General features: G+C 39.3%; 1 protein-coding gene across 3 annotated transcripts in view; it reads left to right on the top strand.

Annotated features, from left to right (window-relative positions):
* Rngtt (RNA guanylyltransferase and 5'-phosphatase) overlaps positions 1–17,719 on the top strand; it is a 205,511-nt gene extending 187,792 nt beyond the window's left edge. For 2 of the 3 annotated variants that reach the window (XM_055599433.1, XM_055599435.1), the window contains exons 15-16: positions 13,875–13,998; positions 15,239–17,719. In XM_055599433.1, the coding sequence (XP_055455408.1) occupies positions 13,875–13,998; positions 15,239–15,402 (288 nt within the window). In that variant the 3' untranslated portion in view covers positions 15,403–17,719. The remainder of the gene's footprint in view (positions 1–13,874; positions 13,999–15,238) is intronic. The other variant, XM_055599434.1, reaches the window with a different exon arrangement.
* Positions 17,720–17,996: the final 277 nt, after the last annotated feature.

The raw sequence follows: 17,996 nt of genomic DNA on the forward strand, positions 1-17,996 counted from the left end.
GCCCTTTACTTATGGCATCAAACATGGAGAGGTTGAGTTGTACCCAAATAGGAACTTCACCCCTACTGACTAGTTCATGGTACTAGAAGGTATTTCACATATTACTGAAAAGCCATCCTCACTGTCACCCAGGTACAAACTGTGCAACCTTCAGCAGTGACTTGCCTGCGAAATATAGCTGTGTGATAGTGGCACAGCTGTCTTGGGAATAGTAGCCAACCACATTTTAATTGGATTTAAGGGTACTCTGTGATTTCAACCCTATTTCTGACTCTGCTAAAGTGGCCAGCCTCACACTGGATAAAGCAGGGGTCTGTGGAAAAACCCACTCTGTTACTTTGCTAAAGGAGCATAGTACTAACTGACTCCTAATGACATATTGCTATACTCATAGGTCAGTGCCTCATACAATCCTCATCGGAGAAGCTTCTTCATGTGGTCGGTAGAGTAAACTGTACAGAGAGTAAAAGACTCTGGAGCACTCATCTCTAAAATGGGATGCCCTTATCAAATCTCTCGCTTCAGTGTTCAGAGAATTATGTGGAAGAAGAAGCAGAAAAATTGTAAGAGCCAGAGATGGTAGATAACTCTTAAGGAAACTGTGTCATCCAGGAACACAGGGTTGATACACATTTGAACTCACAGAGACTGTGACAGCACAGAAAATAAGCTGCACAAGCTCAAACCAGACAAAAATGTCAGCACTGATCAGGGGAAATGGACACTCCTATCTAAGAAGCTGTTTTTGCCTTTTGGGCTTTCTCCATGGAGTGTCACTGGGCAGACCGTCCACATTATAGGGCGGGTCTATAATGTAGTTGGCTAGCACAAAATGGACTCCATGTGTTTGTTTGTTTCCTATGCTTGCTTTGTTTTTTAGTTTTATGTTTTGAGAGAGAATGAATGAACCTGTAGTCAGTGCAGCAGATCTGGAAGGAGTTAGAGGAGGAGGAAGAACATAAGCAAAATATATTATATATAGAAAATTTTTAAATAAAATGAATTGATAAAGTGTTTATCAAATTCAGTATGGCAAATACTTGAGAATATCTTCAGAGGTTCTCACAGTGGAGTGTAGCTACTCATATACCCTTGACCAAAGAACCATCCTCTACTGGGGAAGGTCATCCTCTCCAACCACATATTCAGCTTCAGGTAGATACACATGGAGCACTGAGGGAAGATGAGGACACCTTCCTAAGTAGCCAGATCAGCCGAATCAATCCTGGCAAGCAATGGAGTCACACACGTCACAGCCAGATCATCTTCACATACTATAATTTGTGAATTATACATAGTAATTTCATAACGTAACATGTATCTTTTAAACACCTGTCATGCTTATAGTTGTTTATAAAGAAAAAGGTGTCAGATATGTATGTTATATTGAAGCTTCCTTGTGTTAGAAGATAAAGCTTTCCTTGTTTATCTGCTTTAAGTATGCAATGAGCTTAAAACTACGCGCATTCATGGTCTGTTTGTAATTCTCTTCATACTTGGTACTAAACAGGCAGGAAGCCTGTGTATTATGTCACACAGTTAGGCACTCTATTTACTGAGCGATTGCCATTACCTCACTAACCTACCTGGCAGAGGTGCCTGTTGCCTCTACTGGGTCTTTTCTTTTTGCCAGTCATTCCCGTGAGAAGGTCATTTGTTCCAATAATGGCTTCTCATTTGGTCTAAAAATCAAACAAAAGCTTTGCAGCTGTGAGATGTAGCCCATTTTAAAATTAACCTATTGTAAATCCTTAATGACTGAGAAATCCTGTAATTTGCCATGATTTCTGGTAGTGCTGCATGTAGAATAGCAAACAGTAGAAATGATACAGGCCAGAACGATACACACTTGGGAGGAGGAGGAGGAGTTCAGCCAGTGTGTATGTCTGCTGCCCTTCATCAGTCACACATCAGCTCACTTCATGCCTGCAGACTTTCCCAAGAAAAATGGTATCTTTGGAAGTAACTGGCTAATGGAGTTTATTTTGCCAGAAGTGAAATGGTTCATAAGTACAAAATAGCCTTTGCTTTCTGCAGTATCTTTTTCACTTAGAGCTTAGATTCTTCGGAGAAAAAAAAAAAAAAAAGTACAAATTTTTGATGTACAAAGTCCTTGAGTTTATTTTATTTACTGACTTATTTTCAGTGCTACAAATCAAACTCAGGTTCTGTGGCACTTTAGGTACTACTTTACCACTGAGCCACACCCTTAGTTCAAATTTTTGAATTTTGGTAGTAAATCAAGTTAAGTCTGTCCATATACAAATTATATAAATTCTCTGGCTTTAGTTTTGGGATTTAGAATTTCTCTGGATTTTAAACAGCCTAAGTAAACAATCTTGTAGGCATAGTGTTTTTCTACTATCTATTAAACATTTATTAAATTACTTAATTCCTTGGTGCCTATTTTTCTGTATAAAATGAGACTTCTAATAATACCTACTTCCTAGAGTTGTGGAGATTCAAAAAATTAATTTATATAAAGCACTTTAAACAGTACTCAATACCGATGAAATGATTAGCAGTAGTGATTAGTCATTCTAGTGGACAGATGATGAACAGCTAATTTACAGATAAAGTATAAGGTGTACTATTAGATTATAAAGAGAATTTGTTGAAGTTAGATCAGTGTAAGCGGCTATTTCATGTAGTGCTTTGAAGGGAGAAGCCAGTGACCGAAGATATGATTAAATTTACCTATGTTTTTAATCAATAAGAGTTTGTTTCTTTTTTTGAATTCACATTAAAATTTGTTTATGATAATTAGCTTTTTGGTGTGCAATTTTTTTTGAGTTTAGACATACAACTACCACTGAAATCAGGATGTAGAACAGCTTTGCCCCTTTCTCCAAAATTCTCACAAGATACCCCCTTATTCTTATTCACTTGTCTTTCTTTACCCAGTTGCCACTGATCTATTTTTGTAACTGTCTTTTCTACCATGCCCTGTGAAAGGATTTACCTAATAGATTTTAAAGTATTATTGTTGAAATTTTGCACATTGCATTTAAAATTTACCCATGTTATTTTACTTACCAGTAAATCTTATTTCTTGATAGTATTTCATTATATAGCTTCATTGTAGTTTATCTGTTCACCTGTCTGTGATATGCTGGATAGTTTTTGTTTTGATTTTTGGTTGTTCAAGACAGGGTTTCTCTGTGTAGCCTTGCCTGTCATAGACTCACTTTGTAGAGCATGTTGGCCTTGAACTCACAGTGACCCACCTGCCTCTGCCTCCCTGAGTGCTAGGATTACAGACATGTACCACCATGCCATGCTGTGAGGTTGTTTGTTTATTTGTTTGTTTTTTAAGATACGGTCTTCTAGTCCAGGCCGACCATGATCTCACTGTGTAGCATGGGATGACCCTAAACTCCTGTTCTCCCTTTCTCTACTTATCAGATGCTAAGCATATACAGCCATGCCAGGCATGGTTCCTATTTAAAATGATTATTTTTTAAAATCTACTTAAATCTTGGGTAATACCTAAGAGTGAGGTTGATGGTTCTTGTGGTAAGTGTGGATTGAACAAAGCAACTGCCAAACTATTTTCCAAAGTGATGATACCATTTGACATTTCCTATCTCTGATATGTTAGTGCTCATTGGATTTGCTTGTTTGTAGTCCTTCATACTACTAGTAGCTCTAATAGAGTAGTACCACGGTATCTTAATTGCTAGGCCTGTGTGGTAAGCCTTGAGCTCAGTATCACTTCTCCGGCTTTGTTTGTTTTAAAATTTACTTTGATTATTCTAGTTCCTATGGCTTTTCATATAAAATTCACTAAAATTATGTTGTCAGTGTCTATTACTAATCATTCTAATTAGGCTTAGTATCTATGCCTGAAGTCCCACTGCTCAGGTCTCAGGCAGGAAAATCACCAAGTTCAAGCCCAGGCTGAGCTTCATAGTAAGATTCTGTGTGTAGAAAAAGAAAAACTCTGTTGAGGTTTTTCTTGTGGTTGTGTGGAATATGTAGATCATTTTAGAAAGAGTGTTGTCAACAATATTGGATCTTTCTGCCTAAAAGTATATCTCTGCATTTATTTAACCCCCTGCCATCCTTTTCCCCATCTCTCTCTCTCTCCCTCTCTCTCTCTCTGAGCTAAGGTCTTAACTATGTAGCTCAGGCTAGACCCTGTTTTGCAGAGATCCTCTTGTTTCAGTCCCCTGGAAATCTGGGATTATAGATATCTACCGCTGTGCCCAGCTGAGTTTTTAAGATTTAAATCTAAGTATTTTGTGATTGTAGTTTCTAGTGTTCCAGTAGTTACATTTACTTCTATGTATGTTATATCCTTGTGTTCTGTAACCTTGTTAAACTTAGAGTTGTTAAAACCCTCTTTATACATTTCTTCTATATAACTGTTGTCATCTGTGAATCATGACAAATGTAGTTCTTCCTTCCAGCCTGGTAGGTATTTTCTCTTAAGCAAAAATTATAATTAGATTTATATTTTTCTAAAGTAAATCTAGCTTTAGTGTAAATATTGATGGGGTGGGGAGACCATTTGTGAGGCAGCAGGTTCTTAAACTATGAATTTTTAAACCAAGGTAGTAGAATAAATAGACAGGTTTTGTAGGTACAATTAGTAAGCCCTCTGATGGATTGAATAGAAGGAATAATGAAGAGGGAAAGGACACCCATCAGGACACCTGGTTTCTGTCATGAACTGGGTGAATAATGTTGCCATTTTTAAAAAAGTGACAAGAAGAAATAGACTTGGAAGATGATGACACGTTGAACATATTAGACTTTGAGAAGTCTTTGGAATGTTCAAATAAAGTGTGAAATAGGGGTGGGGCCTAGTTCCCTGTGATAAGAGTAAGCAAGCTCTAGGGCTCTAAGTTTATCTTTATCACAAAGGAAATCAAAACAAAATGGTATCATAGGCAACTAGCATATGTAAGCATATGAAATGTGGGCTCTAAGAAGTTTGGGGATGTGTCAGGTCGATGTGGAACCCCTCAAAGGCTCGTAGGTGACCTCTCTCACACAAACATGCATACCCTGAGCGGCCTTCCTTTTGGTTTTTTGGTATGCTAAGATAATAGAAGCTTTTACCATAGGTCTTTGGGCCGACCCATTGCTTATCGCTAATTTGAAGCATGCTTTTCCTTCTCCCCGTCCATTCCCATGTGCCCATGTAACTCTTCAGTTTCCATGACAAAACACAGTGAGCAAGGCATCTTTTAAAACAAAGCTTTTAACTCGAGGTTTTCATACTGGTGCCAGAAAAGGGCAGCAGAAAACCTGGATCTGGAATTACAAGGGACTATGAGTCACCTAAGATGCTAGGTTCTAGGGGGTGCTAGGAACTGAACTCCAGTCCTCTGCAAGAGTGGCAGGCACTCTTAACTGTCCCGCCTTCCCTGCAGCCTTTCTTGGTCTCTCCTTTCCTGCTTTGGAGAACATGGCAAGTTCTCAGCTGTGGAGCCACACCGGTTTCCTGTTTGCAGCAGTGCTAGCTGCTTGAGGAGATGGGGCATGTGACCTTTTGCATTTAGTAAGCACTGTTCCCTGAGGTCTGTTCTAGGGGCAGTACTGGGACCACGAGGGAACCAGTGACTTGTGTGTGGGATAGCATCCTAACAGTACCATTTATTCAACAGATAGACCTAGATAGCAAAACATTTGTGTTCTAACAGCATAGCGTGTGTTGGAATAACTTTTCAAGCCTTGGAATCAAATATCAGTATCCTCATATCCTACTGCAAATTTTTTCATACAATTCTTGGTTTCTTTTTTTTTTTTTTTATCAACTAACAACTTAGTTTTGCAAAGATCTAGTGATACGTCAAGGACCCCTGATACAAAATTTCATACCCTTCTGATGAATAATTTGCATGGTTGAATTATGTCAAGCATAAGTCACAGTGCTTCCCTAAAACATCAAAAAAGAAAAAGCAAAGCACCACACCTCCGCTGCACTGCTGCAGGTTCACTCCACAGCACTGCAGCTGCCTGTGAGTTAGTGCAGCCACCGTGTGCTTCCTTGCAAGTGGATGCATCTTCTCTTGCTCTTCATTGTGGTTTCGGAACTGTGAGGATTTGTCTTGTAATTAACTGTTTTCCTTTTGGGGTTTGGTTTGCTGTGGTGTGTGTGTGCGTGTGCCTTTGTTTCAAAAGCTAGCCTGATTATTATTATTTTTTTAAACTAGTGTATTTTAGGTTTTTATTTTGAAAAATTATAGTTCTATATAACTTAGTATGCAAACATTATATTATATTTGAAAATGAGCAAATACAGAAAAGAAAATAAAGTAAACCACTGCTTTTGTTGCAGTTGGTCTGTCTGGCTATTTGATGGCTTAAGGCCTGCTGAAGGGCTTAAATACTTCATCATTCCTGAGGAGACCTCTCCAGCAAGTACAGGGGTGACACTTAAAAGAGTTGGGTGTAGAGGCCCAAGTGTCAGTCCGTGTTAGGAGAGGTCGAAAGGTCTGGCATGTTAGAACAGTAGCTTGCCGAGTGTTCCTTTCTCCAGCAGATGGATGTGCTTTGTAAAAGCAACCCTCCCATGGCCCTGCTCTTAATGAAGCAGTTCTTAAAGGAGTCAGCTTCATTCAGATCCCCTGACATGGCATGAAAAACCTGGTGTTCCATTTCTGAGTGGTTTTGATTTTATCTGACCATGGATACGAAAAAGTAAATGAAGATCATAAAACCAAGATTTTTTAGTTATTTTTCTTGAGTTTTTAAAAAATCTTCCTTATGACATGCTATATATGTAAAGCTGGAATTATTAAGAAGTAGAATTACATCTTTAGAGAAGAAAAAGTGACTTTAGTTTAACTCCACTAAAGGTGGTGGAAAACCACGAAGTACAAACTAGTATTTCCATTGACAGTTCTCTTCCCGTGACTCATCTCTCTCTCTGTCTCTGACTGTAAATGTTTGGATTTATCTTTTTGTTTTTGTTTTTGTTTTGATGGGATGAGATGAGAACCAGTCTAGCTCTTTCTGAGGGTTCTAGCTCTTTCTTGCTGGTTCAACTCAGCTGTTCTGACCTAAACTGTCTAAGCTTACAGATTCAAACTGGCTTCTCTTGGATTCTGAATAAATTTTTCTACCTGTCCTCAAACTAATTCTGGCAATATGTTTTATCTTCTGGCTCCTATTCATTCTCTGGCTCAGTCTGTTTTCATCTGTGGTTAGCTTGTCTTCTCTGCAGTCTGTCTCTGTAAAACTGCCCTGAAAAGAAACTGAGTAAAAACACTATCTCTCTCTCTCTCCCCTCCCCCTTCCTTACTCCTTCCTCATTATTTTCTCTACACCTCAATTAGACCTTTTAAAGATGGCTGCTTCCTTCTATAAATAAATAGCCTTACCTACGTTGTCTGGGATCAAAGGTGTGTACTAAAGGCCTGGCTGTATTTCAGCAAGATCATACTGTAGAGCGTGTCTGCATTCCAGCTGGGTAACATAGACCTGGATGGTCTTTGGATGTAATCCCTTGCCAGAGCAGCCATGTGGCTGGATTAAAATTCCTCTACATCTGACCAAAGCAAATGGTGCAGTCCTTCCTTAGCATAGTCTAGTCTGTTGAAAAGTAAACTTTTTTTCTTTGAAAAATCCCTTAGAGGCTCTCACTGAAAGTGGAAACAAGCTAAACAGAGAAGCCAACCTGAGAATTCCTATAGTCAAACTTGAAGTTGTTGATCAGCAATACTGAAGAGAGTGTTTCATAAGCCATCACTTAAAAATACCCTATATTACTAGCCAACTAAAGGAAAATGGACAAGTCTTCTTGCAGAGGTCCCACTGTGGAGTGTACAAGAGTAGTAAGGAAAGAAGGGTCCTCTGGACACTTCACCAGTAATCACTCTAGGCAGGTTTGTGCATGGATAAGTGCTAAAATCATGATTGAAGTTTGGAGAAATGAAGGAATTGCATAGCCTCATAAAGTATCCCTCCCCCAAAATTGTGTATAAATTGTGTAGTAATAAATTCCCGAGGGGGCTAGAGCAATAGCCCAGTCATTGCTCTTCCGGAAGACCTGGGACTGACTCCTAGTACCCACGTGGTGAATCATAACCATCTGTAATTCATGTTCTAGGAGATCTGACTCCTTTTTCTGATCTCTGCTGGCATCAAGCACACGAGTGGTACACAGAGACAAACACTGGCAAAGCATCCATATGTATGAAGTTCAAAAATTAGTAAAATAAATGAACCCAACATATTCTTTAAAGCTCTTTTCCAGGAAGTAGGCTTTCATTTCCCTTTCCTTGAAGTCAGACTAGACACATGACTCATACCAACCGATAAAGTGCTGAAAGAAGAAACCTAGCAAATAACCACCTTGACTATGGAAGCAGAGCCACTACCACTAGTAACACAGTGAGCTGGTGTATGTGGTAAGGCCAGAGGGGCGGGGCACTCCTTGCCACACCTGGAAATATCTAAGTGACGCTCTTAAGTATCCATGGACCTAGGTGTGCCTTTCTATAACCCTGTGCTTAAGAGGACTAACATGAAAAGGTTACCAGGCCAGCCTGGGTTACAGCATATAGATAGATAGATAGATAGATAGATAGATAGATAGATAGATAGATAGATAGATAGATGCATTTAAAAAAAAACCTGAGGATAGAGAATAGATAGATAGACAGACAGGGAAACCTGCAAGGACTGAGTAATTGCCACAGGTTGGAAGAAACTAGCATGTGGCAATTAAATTCAAGTGGCTTCCTCGATTGGGTCCAGAAATTTAACATAGAAATTCTGATAGTCTTTAGTTTATGCTAGATCAATGTTAACTTTTTTTTAGAGTTGGTAGCTGTACTCTGATAAACAAAATATAAATGTCAGCTGAAAGACTCTACCTAGCAATGTATCAAAGCAGATGCTGAGACTCATAACTAAACCTTGGGCAGAGTGCAGGGAATCATATCAAAGAAGGGGGAATTAGTAAGACCTGGAGAGGACAGGAGTGCCACAAGGACTAAATATATCTGGGCACAGGGGTCTTTTCTGAGACTGATTCTCCAACCAAGGACCATGCATGGAGATAACCTAGAACCCTTGCTTGGATGTAACCCATGGCAGCTCAGTATCCAAGTGGGTACTCTAGTAAGGGGAATAGGGACTGTCTCTGACATGAACTCAGTGGCTGGCTCTTTGACCTCCCATCCCCAAGGGAAGAACAGCCTTGCTAGGCCACAGAGGAGGACATTGCAGCCAGTCCTAATGAGACCTGATAAGCTAGGGTCAGATGGAAGGAGAGGAGTCCTCCCCTATCAGTGGACTTAGAGAGGGGCAGGGAGAACATGAGGGAGGGTAGGATTGGGAGGGAATGAGGAAAGGGGCTACAGCTGGAATACAAAGTAAATAAACTGTAATAAATATAAAAAATAAAAATTTTAGAAAAAGCAAAAAAAAAAAAAAAAGAAAAGAAAATGACAGAGAAAATAGAAAAGTCCCTCGACCACCTTTACAACCTTTCTGTCAGTCTTACATCTTTCCAAATTAAATGTTAAAAAAGAAGAAACTTCTAATAGTTTTCATGTGTGTGGGTATTTTTGATGTTTGTTTTTAATAGTTTCAGAGCAAACAGAAGCCTCTCTCTAAGATGCAAACTTGATGTGGCCGCCCAGCAGGACAGCTGTCTGCAGGCTCCCGTTCCACCACCAGAAGCAGAACTATTTTCTTTCACTTTGTGCAGATTGCCAACATTTAGTATGGCCTTTGTGATTTAGTAGTGTGTTCCTATTCAGATTACTAAATCAATTTAATATAGTACTGAATATAGTATGACATTCTAATGTATAAATATTAAAGCACTCATTAACTCAAACTAGGATTAACAGTTAACATGGAAGACCAATAGGGGTCCTCTTTTAGTCAGCAATAGTATGTAATTGTCTTAAGATGAATATGGATACTAAAATTAAGTCACTCTTCTGTACCCCATTAATTTTTTTGATGTCACCATTAGTGAAAACATATTAGAGGTATTAATTTTACCAGTTTAATATATTTACCATCCACTCAAATATATACCTTGCAGCCTGTCTCTGGTAGGAATATAATGTGTAACCAGTAAAGAGTACCATTTCTTGTTGAATATGAATATGAGTTTAAGTTAGTAGTGGCAGGTGCATGCATTTTTTGGAAAAAAATTTTCTCAGATTGCTAATATTTGGCCAAGAGCTACAGCAGATAGTTAATACTGCTTAAGTCTGAAACTGAGAACTCAAGAGAGATAAGCTATATAATACTTAACTGCCAGTTGCTAGCCAGTAACAAGCTCGCTAGTCAACATTCTCCTAAAATGCCAACAATGTAGTGTTGTTGACAGCTGTTTTCAGAGTGTACCTCTTCATGCCAGCATGATTCCTTTAGTGAGTTTACTTGTAAAGTTGCTTAAAGAAAATAAACAGTGTTTCTTGTTAAAAGAAATAAAAGAAGATAGAAATAAAGGAAAAGCTGTTGATTAGTCATGGGTCAGGAGAGAATGTTATCAGAATCTCCATAGAACCTACAGCAATCTTGACGCTGTGCAACCTTATCAAAACACTAACTGTCTTTTGCAGAAGTAAAAATCTGCATTAGAATCCGAATGGACTCTTCAGGAGTTGAGATAGCTGACAAAGAGCAGAGTCGGAGGCCTCACACTCCTGGCTTCCACTGCAAAGCTACAGTGCTTTAAAGAGCATGATTCATCACAGGCACAGACAGGTAGATCACAGGAACTGGAGAATAGTACCCCCAAAAGACAGATTTGCTGGCACACGCCTGTGATCTCATGGTGCATGGGAGAGTAAGACTGGGAAATCATGAATTTGGGGACATGCTGTGCTATATGGAAAGCCTCTGTCTCAAACAATAGCAAAAACAACTAGAACAGTCAGTGGAATAGAGAGCCCAGAAATAAGTTCTTGACATGCAGACATACAATATTCCAAAAAGGTAGCAATATTACATAATAGGGGAAGATGATGGAACCTGCCCCTATACTATCTAAGACAACTCCAAAACTGATTAAAACCAAAGCATAAGACCTTAAACTATTGAGCCTCAAAGGACTGAAAAACAAAACAAACAAAACTGGAATCACATTAGGAGAGGATCTGGTTGGAATCCAGTGAATGACACCTAAAGTACAGTCAGCAAAATACCAATAAACAGACAAACAGGGCATCAGACTTGAAACTGCTTTTCATGAGAGCAGACGGTGGCTTATAGAATGGAAGAAAAAATTACAATCATCGTCTGATGATGGTTAATGCTCAGACATAAAATTCAACAATAGCACATCTTTGATTAAAATATAGGCACCCAGTTTCAAAAGTAAACAGTATAAAACAAAATATTAATATTTATTAAATTTGCATTCTTTCAGTTGTGCTATATTAAATATTTCCTGTTAGAACAATAAATGGTTCATGTTTACATACGTATATGCAGGTGAATAGACAAAAAGCATGATATATAGATCACAGAATGGAAACAGGCATGACAAGATTTTTCTCATCTGGACTCCAGGGGGATTGACAGCAAAGTAAATCTGCTAAGATCTCTGCCGTGTGGTCCACTGGGAGGGCAGAGGGTGGGAACAGGGAAGAAAATGTGGTCATGTGCACAAAGGGAAACCTCTGACTGAAATACGTTATTCTTTATAGTTAACATACGCTAATGAAAATGTTGTTTAAAAGATAGGCAGAAGTAGCTAGATATGCTTACAAAGGCTTTTGATCCCAGCACTTGGCTAAGACCCATCACAACGCTGAGACCAGGGTGGACATCAGAAGTTTAAGGCCAGCCTGGGCTACAAAACGGAACAGTCTTTTAATACCTACTCCCCAAAAAACAAAGGGAATTATATTTTCCAAAAAAACTGTACAGCCAATAAGCATGTGCAACCAGTAATCATAGCGTAACAACAGGTGCCTGTCAGAGTGGTCAGCATCAGAGTATGCCCTGGCAGGGATGTGACATGGTTTAACCACTTTGGATAATAATAGTATGGAAGCCGCTTGGAAAATTAAAAGTTGAATCAAAAGATATATACTCAAAAGAATTCAAAGCAGGATCTCCAAGTGGTGTTTAGACCCCTATTTTCGTACAGCATTAGTCACAGTAGCAAAAAGGTAGAAAAAAATGTCCATCAACAGATGAATGGCTGAAGAAACTGCATTTCCTGTTTATACTGGAATATTGTGTAACCTAGAAGGGAACCATCACATGCTACAATGTGAGTGAGCCTGCTTTAGAAGGATTCCGTGACTCTGCTCATTTGTGATGTATAAGGTAGAAAGCAGGAAACAGGAAGGCTAAGCATGTAGGACATGTAAAGTTGTAGGACTGCAAAGTCCACAAGTCAGAGAGGTTGACGGTGCAGGAGCTGACTGTGCCTAGTACTGCTAAACTGTGTGTTTAAAATAGTTAAGGCAGGGCTTTGGCTTTTTAAATTTTCTATTTAATTACACATTTACTGATTTCCTACTCTGTATCAGGTACTTTCTTCCTATGATTTAGTTTATTAAAAAGTCCCTTGATGTTTTAGAGATTAGAAAATGAAGACTTTGAAAGAATTAGAGACTTACTTCTGTTGAACACCTTCTTCTTGCCGTAACTTAGAAGTGGCTGCTTCAGTTCAATGAGTTGCCCAGTACCTGCACATAAATGAGGAGTTGAAAAGAGGAGTCTCCTGCTGAGACAAGGGAGTGAGACTATAGAGAATGGTTGCTGAACAGCATTGCTTTTGTGGGGAGATCATGTTTACCGAGCCAGAGCTGTTAAGACATTCTGGGCCTGTTAGTAGACCGTTGTTTTGTTTTTGTTTTGACCAGGTATTAGACTTTTATGTTTGAAAATGCAAACAAGCCAATCCAAAGCAACAGTCATCTAGAGGGAACGAAGACAATTTGAAAGTTTTTATGAAGACACACCCTGCCTAGCCTGTGAATTGAAAGCAGCTTTTTAAAAATTTGCATCCCTTCATCCTGCTAGGGGATAGTGAATATATGGGCAGAAAAGTGAGAGCATTTCAAATAATGCTAATGAAGTTTAGTGATTGCAATCTACCGTATTGTGAGAGAGTTGTTAGTTCTGAGGGATGAAGACAGAATTCAAATATGACCATGACTGGCATTTGATTGGAAAAGTGCAAAGATAAGCTTAGGTTCCTTTTATGAAAGCCATCCTGCCATCCTGATGGAATATCTTTTAAAACTTACCATAGTTACCATGGATACTTGGTGGCTTTGATAGAGTATGTTGTAATCCATATTCAATCATCTGAGGTAAAGGAGCCAAGAAACACACCAGCTAAAGTCAAAGTAGTTTCCTTTCTAAATCCATACTCTCTGGAAGGATGAAAAGGAAAAATAGCCTAAGGAGTAGGTTTGGATTTAAAAAAAACTGACTAAAAATTAGTATTTAGGAAGCATATTATCTGAATTTGATCCCAGTGTTCATTTTCTGTGTAGCCCCTTTACATATAATAAAGAGAATTGGGGGTGCTGGCATAGGAATTTAGATTGTGAAATCTTTCTGAAAGTTGATGAACCTTAAGCAATGTACTCAGTGTCTGAAAGCCAGAGAAACACAGACAGGATTGAAGGCATTGTCCCCATGGCAACATATTTGCATTTGGCCCAGAAGTGGCTGCTTTCTGCTTAGCTTCTTTTAATTGCTATATATTGACAGCCATTTTCACAACTCTGAAGTGTCAGATACTGAGCGTGCGTGCTGGGAGTGCGCACCATATCTTCAGGCTTGATTAGACACTTCAGATGACAAAGAGCTCTGCCTGAATCGTTACTGAGGTGTTTTTGGCATTTCCTAATGTGTCTGTCACATAGTGGAAGCAAAAAGCCTTTCAAATGATTTAAAATATTTTCATCAATTCTTTTTTAAAACAGGTGACAAAAGAACTAAAACAGTATGACAACAAAATTATAGAATGCAAATTTGAGAACAACAGCTGGGTCTTCATGAGACAGAGAATAGACAAAAGTTTCCCAAATGCCTACAACACAGCCATGGGTGAGTATGAGCAATGGCCATTACATTAAATTACAGAAAAATTTGATGTCAGAACCCAGGTGTACTGTTGATGCTGTCCTGCTTGATGGGTAGATAGATGGTCAGGCTGGCACCTTGTTAGCCTCTAGTCAGTTGGAAGTTGTCCTGCCTGAGCTTGGGAGCTGCCCTGTGTGCCTGAGAGAGCAGAAGGGCAGGGTGGTGGCTACACACTAGTTTAACTTAATGAATGGCAGCAACAACGAAAGCCGTGATAATTTCTGATCTATTCAAAACTATTAAAACCATTGTTTGCCAGATGGTAAGAAACAGAATTAGCAAGGGAAAAATGTAATTTTCAGCTCCTAAAATAACTTTACAAACAATGGAAAAATAAAGTAAATGAAAATGATTTTAAAATAAAAACTGCCCTGCTATCCTTCAGAATGTTCTTTGGGTGTAATATTAATATCTTGGGATTCAGAATACTTTGTTGTTTTCATGAAGAACACCACAAATTCATTTGAGTTTATAAAGTATACTAATAGTAGAGATGGTAAGAAAAAAAAAAAAAGGTAGATAAAAAGTATAATCAGGTTTTTTGGTTTTTTTTTTTTTTTTTTTTTTTTGGAAGTAGCATCTATGTTCAGACAAGATGAGTTCATTTTATTGTCTTCTCCTACCTCCAAAATTCCAAACAGATAAATAAAATGAAATATATTAGTTCTAAATTTTGATTACTCAAGATGTTTTGTTTATTAGGCCATTTGTATCCCAGCTGTAGCCCCTCTCTCATTCCCTCCTATTCCCACCCTTCCTCATCTCCTCCCATGCCCCTCTCCAAGTCCACTGATAGGGGAGGTTATTATGTGTTCTTCAACTAAATGTTTAAACTAACAGTGTGGATGGAAGCTGCCATAAAAACTTTCTGTACCCTAGTGGCATTGGCTAGTGCTGTCGTATCTCACAGAATGGGCATTGTTTCTGAGAGAAGGACTTAAAAACTGTTGTGCAGTTTCCTGTGTAGAAGTTTCAGTTGAATGTGGATTTTCATGAGGTATGCTGTACTAGATTAAAACCCCTTAATATTTTTGCTTAAAAGCAATGCTCCAGGAAAGAGTAGCTACTAGAAATGTAACTAAGCTGAAGCCTCTTGCCCATTGGTGGAGTGCCAGGATTTCACAGAGCTGCATGGGGACCCTGCTCAGCCTGCAGTGAAGCAGTTGCCTTAGTCATCTGAGATGCTGTCCCCCTTTGTCCACAGCTGTGTGCAACAGCATCTCGAACCCTGTCACCAAGGAGATGCTGTTCGAGTTCATTGACAGATGTGCAGCGGCTGCCCAGGGACAGAAGCGAAAGTTCCCCCTGGACCCCGACACGGAGCTCATGCCACCCCCACCACCCAAGAGGCTGCACCGGCCAACCTAGTCCCTGCCTCTACCTCTCGGTCAAGAGGAAAGCAGGGTGAGAAGAATGCTGTTGCCTCGTGTTCTCAGCCAGAGACATTAAAGAGACAAGTGTGGCTTAGAACTGACTGGCTGGCACGTGTGTTTTAAGGGAAGACATGTAGTCAGCCTGTATATATTTGGTTTCTCAGAACTACAGTACATCATGGACCTAAATATTTTATTTATACTGATAAATTCAGCCTTACCTTATGGAGTCAGCAGATTGAAATATCCAAAGGTTTAAATCAGATTGAAGTCAATGAAATAGAGGCCTTGTTTGTATGTGAATAGATAACTTTACATTTTGTTCATAACTAGCAATCTGAAACTGTGAGTACATTGAGTTTTTTAGAAGTTGGATTTTAAGTTTTCCTCTTAAAATGTAGCAGAGGCACTATAAATTCTCACTATCACTTATCATGGATTTCCTTTTTTCTGAATTTTCTATATTCTGAACAATGACAAGGTCAAGTATTATGCACATTAAACAGTTTGGTCTGGCTATACCATTTTAAGAAGGTTTTTGTTTGTTTTTATTTTTTTGTGAGGGTGGGATATAAAAGTAAAACAATAACTTAGCTCTGTCCTTTCTGTGAGTCAGATCCTTTCTCTAGAAACTGCTGTGAGTATTTGAGCACTTCTCATGTTTGAGCCACAGTGTCAGGCGTCTGCTGTCCCATCCTGGCAGTGGTTTTGAGTTTCTCTGAGGCACTTACGTAAGAACCCAGGTCCTTCGTGTACTGCTGCCCTGGGAGCATGGCTTCTGTCAGACGCCAGGGCTCCTACTTTACCTCCGAGGGATTGTCACCCCCACTCACCGTGGTCCCTGGGAGCGGTGTCAGACACAAGCGGGGTTGTGCTGTGTTCCTCACACAGTGCACCGGAAGCAACAGCAGCTTACTCCCTTGGTTAGAAGGTAATGTCAACTGAACCAGGTGTTGTCTCTATGAATTGCTGTCCACCCACTGGACAGTGAGGGCACATCAGGGACTGAACATAGAGGAGGTGAAAACCTACCCGCACTGCTACAGCTGCACCTATGTTGGGAGACAATGTTTCAGTGATGGGGCTGCATTTCCCTGTTTACTATAGAAAGTAGCTTTAAAGGGCAGCTAATGTTCCTGCCGTTGTAAAAAAAAAAAAAAGTCTGATCGGCTTGTGGGGGAACTCAGAATTAGCTACTAGCAAGCAGCTTAATGTATTTATTTTTAGAGACACAGGTTTTAAGTATGTATTTAAAACAAATTTTCAAGATCTGAATTTTATATATGTATAAGCATATATGTAAGTATATGCCAGTGTATATTCTTGTACTGATACAACCAGAAGTGAAAACCCAAATGTGTTACCTAGCAGACTGAGTATCTGATGGAATTTTTATTTGGCATAGCACAGATTAACCAAAATTGTATTTGTGTGAATCTGAGTTTTAATGTTTTTAAACAAACTTTACTTCTGCAGTGCTTTTCTATTGGAATTCTAGGACTTTGTTAGGGCTTATGCCTCTGTTGTTCCTACGTTGTGTAATGTGTTAGCAAATATATTCAAAACACTGTTTCAGGTTTGGTTTTGGTTTTTCTTTTCCTAGATTGCTTGTATGTTTGGGCACGGGAGGAATCTAAACACCTGGCTGCTACAGGATCGTTGCAGGGGAATTGTCCGGGTTCCTTCTGTCTTTTCCATGGTGGGTCCACAGCTGCCTGTAAACTGCAGACAATCTAGTGCCAGCTCCCCTGGGCCAGCGACTCCCGCCACCCTCTGCTCCCAAGCTGGTGCAAAAGCAGGCCCCTTGCAGATACAGTAGCAAGCTTTTGCCAGCGATCTCTGATAGCATTCAACTGTTTACGGTGACTTCACCCTTTTAAATGACTTCTGTGAAAAGAGCATTGTATAGGACTTACTTTTCAGCTCATCCTTTCCTTTCAATTATGGTGACATTATAACCACTGCTCTTAAAAGCAGATCCTGTGTAGTTCCCCAAACACAGCCTCCTGAAGTATTTTAACAGTCATCTAGGTTGCTAGGTGAAAGGCAGGATTTGGACATCTTGAAGGAAACCTTCCCTTCTCGGCTCATGTTACAGCTGTTTTCTTTAGGTGATGTTTTCTGTACAAGAATAAGAAGACTGTTTTCCTGAGTTATCGCATGTAAAGGCTTGCTTTCTGTTTGGAAAAAAATATCGGTGACTACTGCCTAGATGGTTACTTTGCTTTCCATGAAATGCTCAGAAATGCCAGAACATTCCTTCTCTAATTGTGTGTCAGTGTATATTGTAATAAACTACTGATATAAGATAACAGTGTGTCTTTCTTGTCTCACTGACAATTATTTGGGGTCTCTTCTGCTGTGTTGGTCCTTGCTGCTGTCTGCCATACCTACTATGGTTCACCTGGCTAGTTGCATTCTAGAGATTAATATAAAGACTTGGAAAATTTATTTTGCCTTCTGAGAAACTTGATTGGCACTGCAGTGGTTGTTTGAACCTTTTTTATCTTTGAAGTCTAGGGTGGAGGTACTTTATATTTTTCTGTGCATTTACCGCTTCTCAGCAGTCTACCGAAATGATATTTTCGT

The sequence above is a fragment of the Psammomys obesus genome, unplaced genomic scaffold (genome assembly GCF_907164565.1).
Source record: "Psammomys obesus unplaced genomic scaffold, mPsaObe1.curated_primary_1811, whole genome shotgun sequence".
In the NCBI taxonomy this organism is placed as follows: domain Eukaryota; kingdom Metazoa; phylum Chordata; class Mammalia; order Rodentia; family Muridae; genus Psammomys; species Psammomys obesus.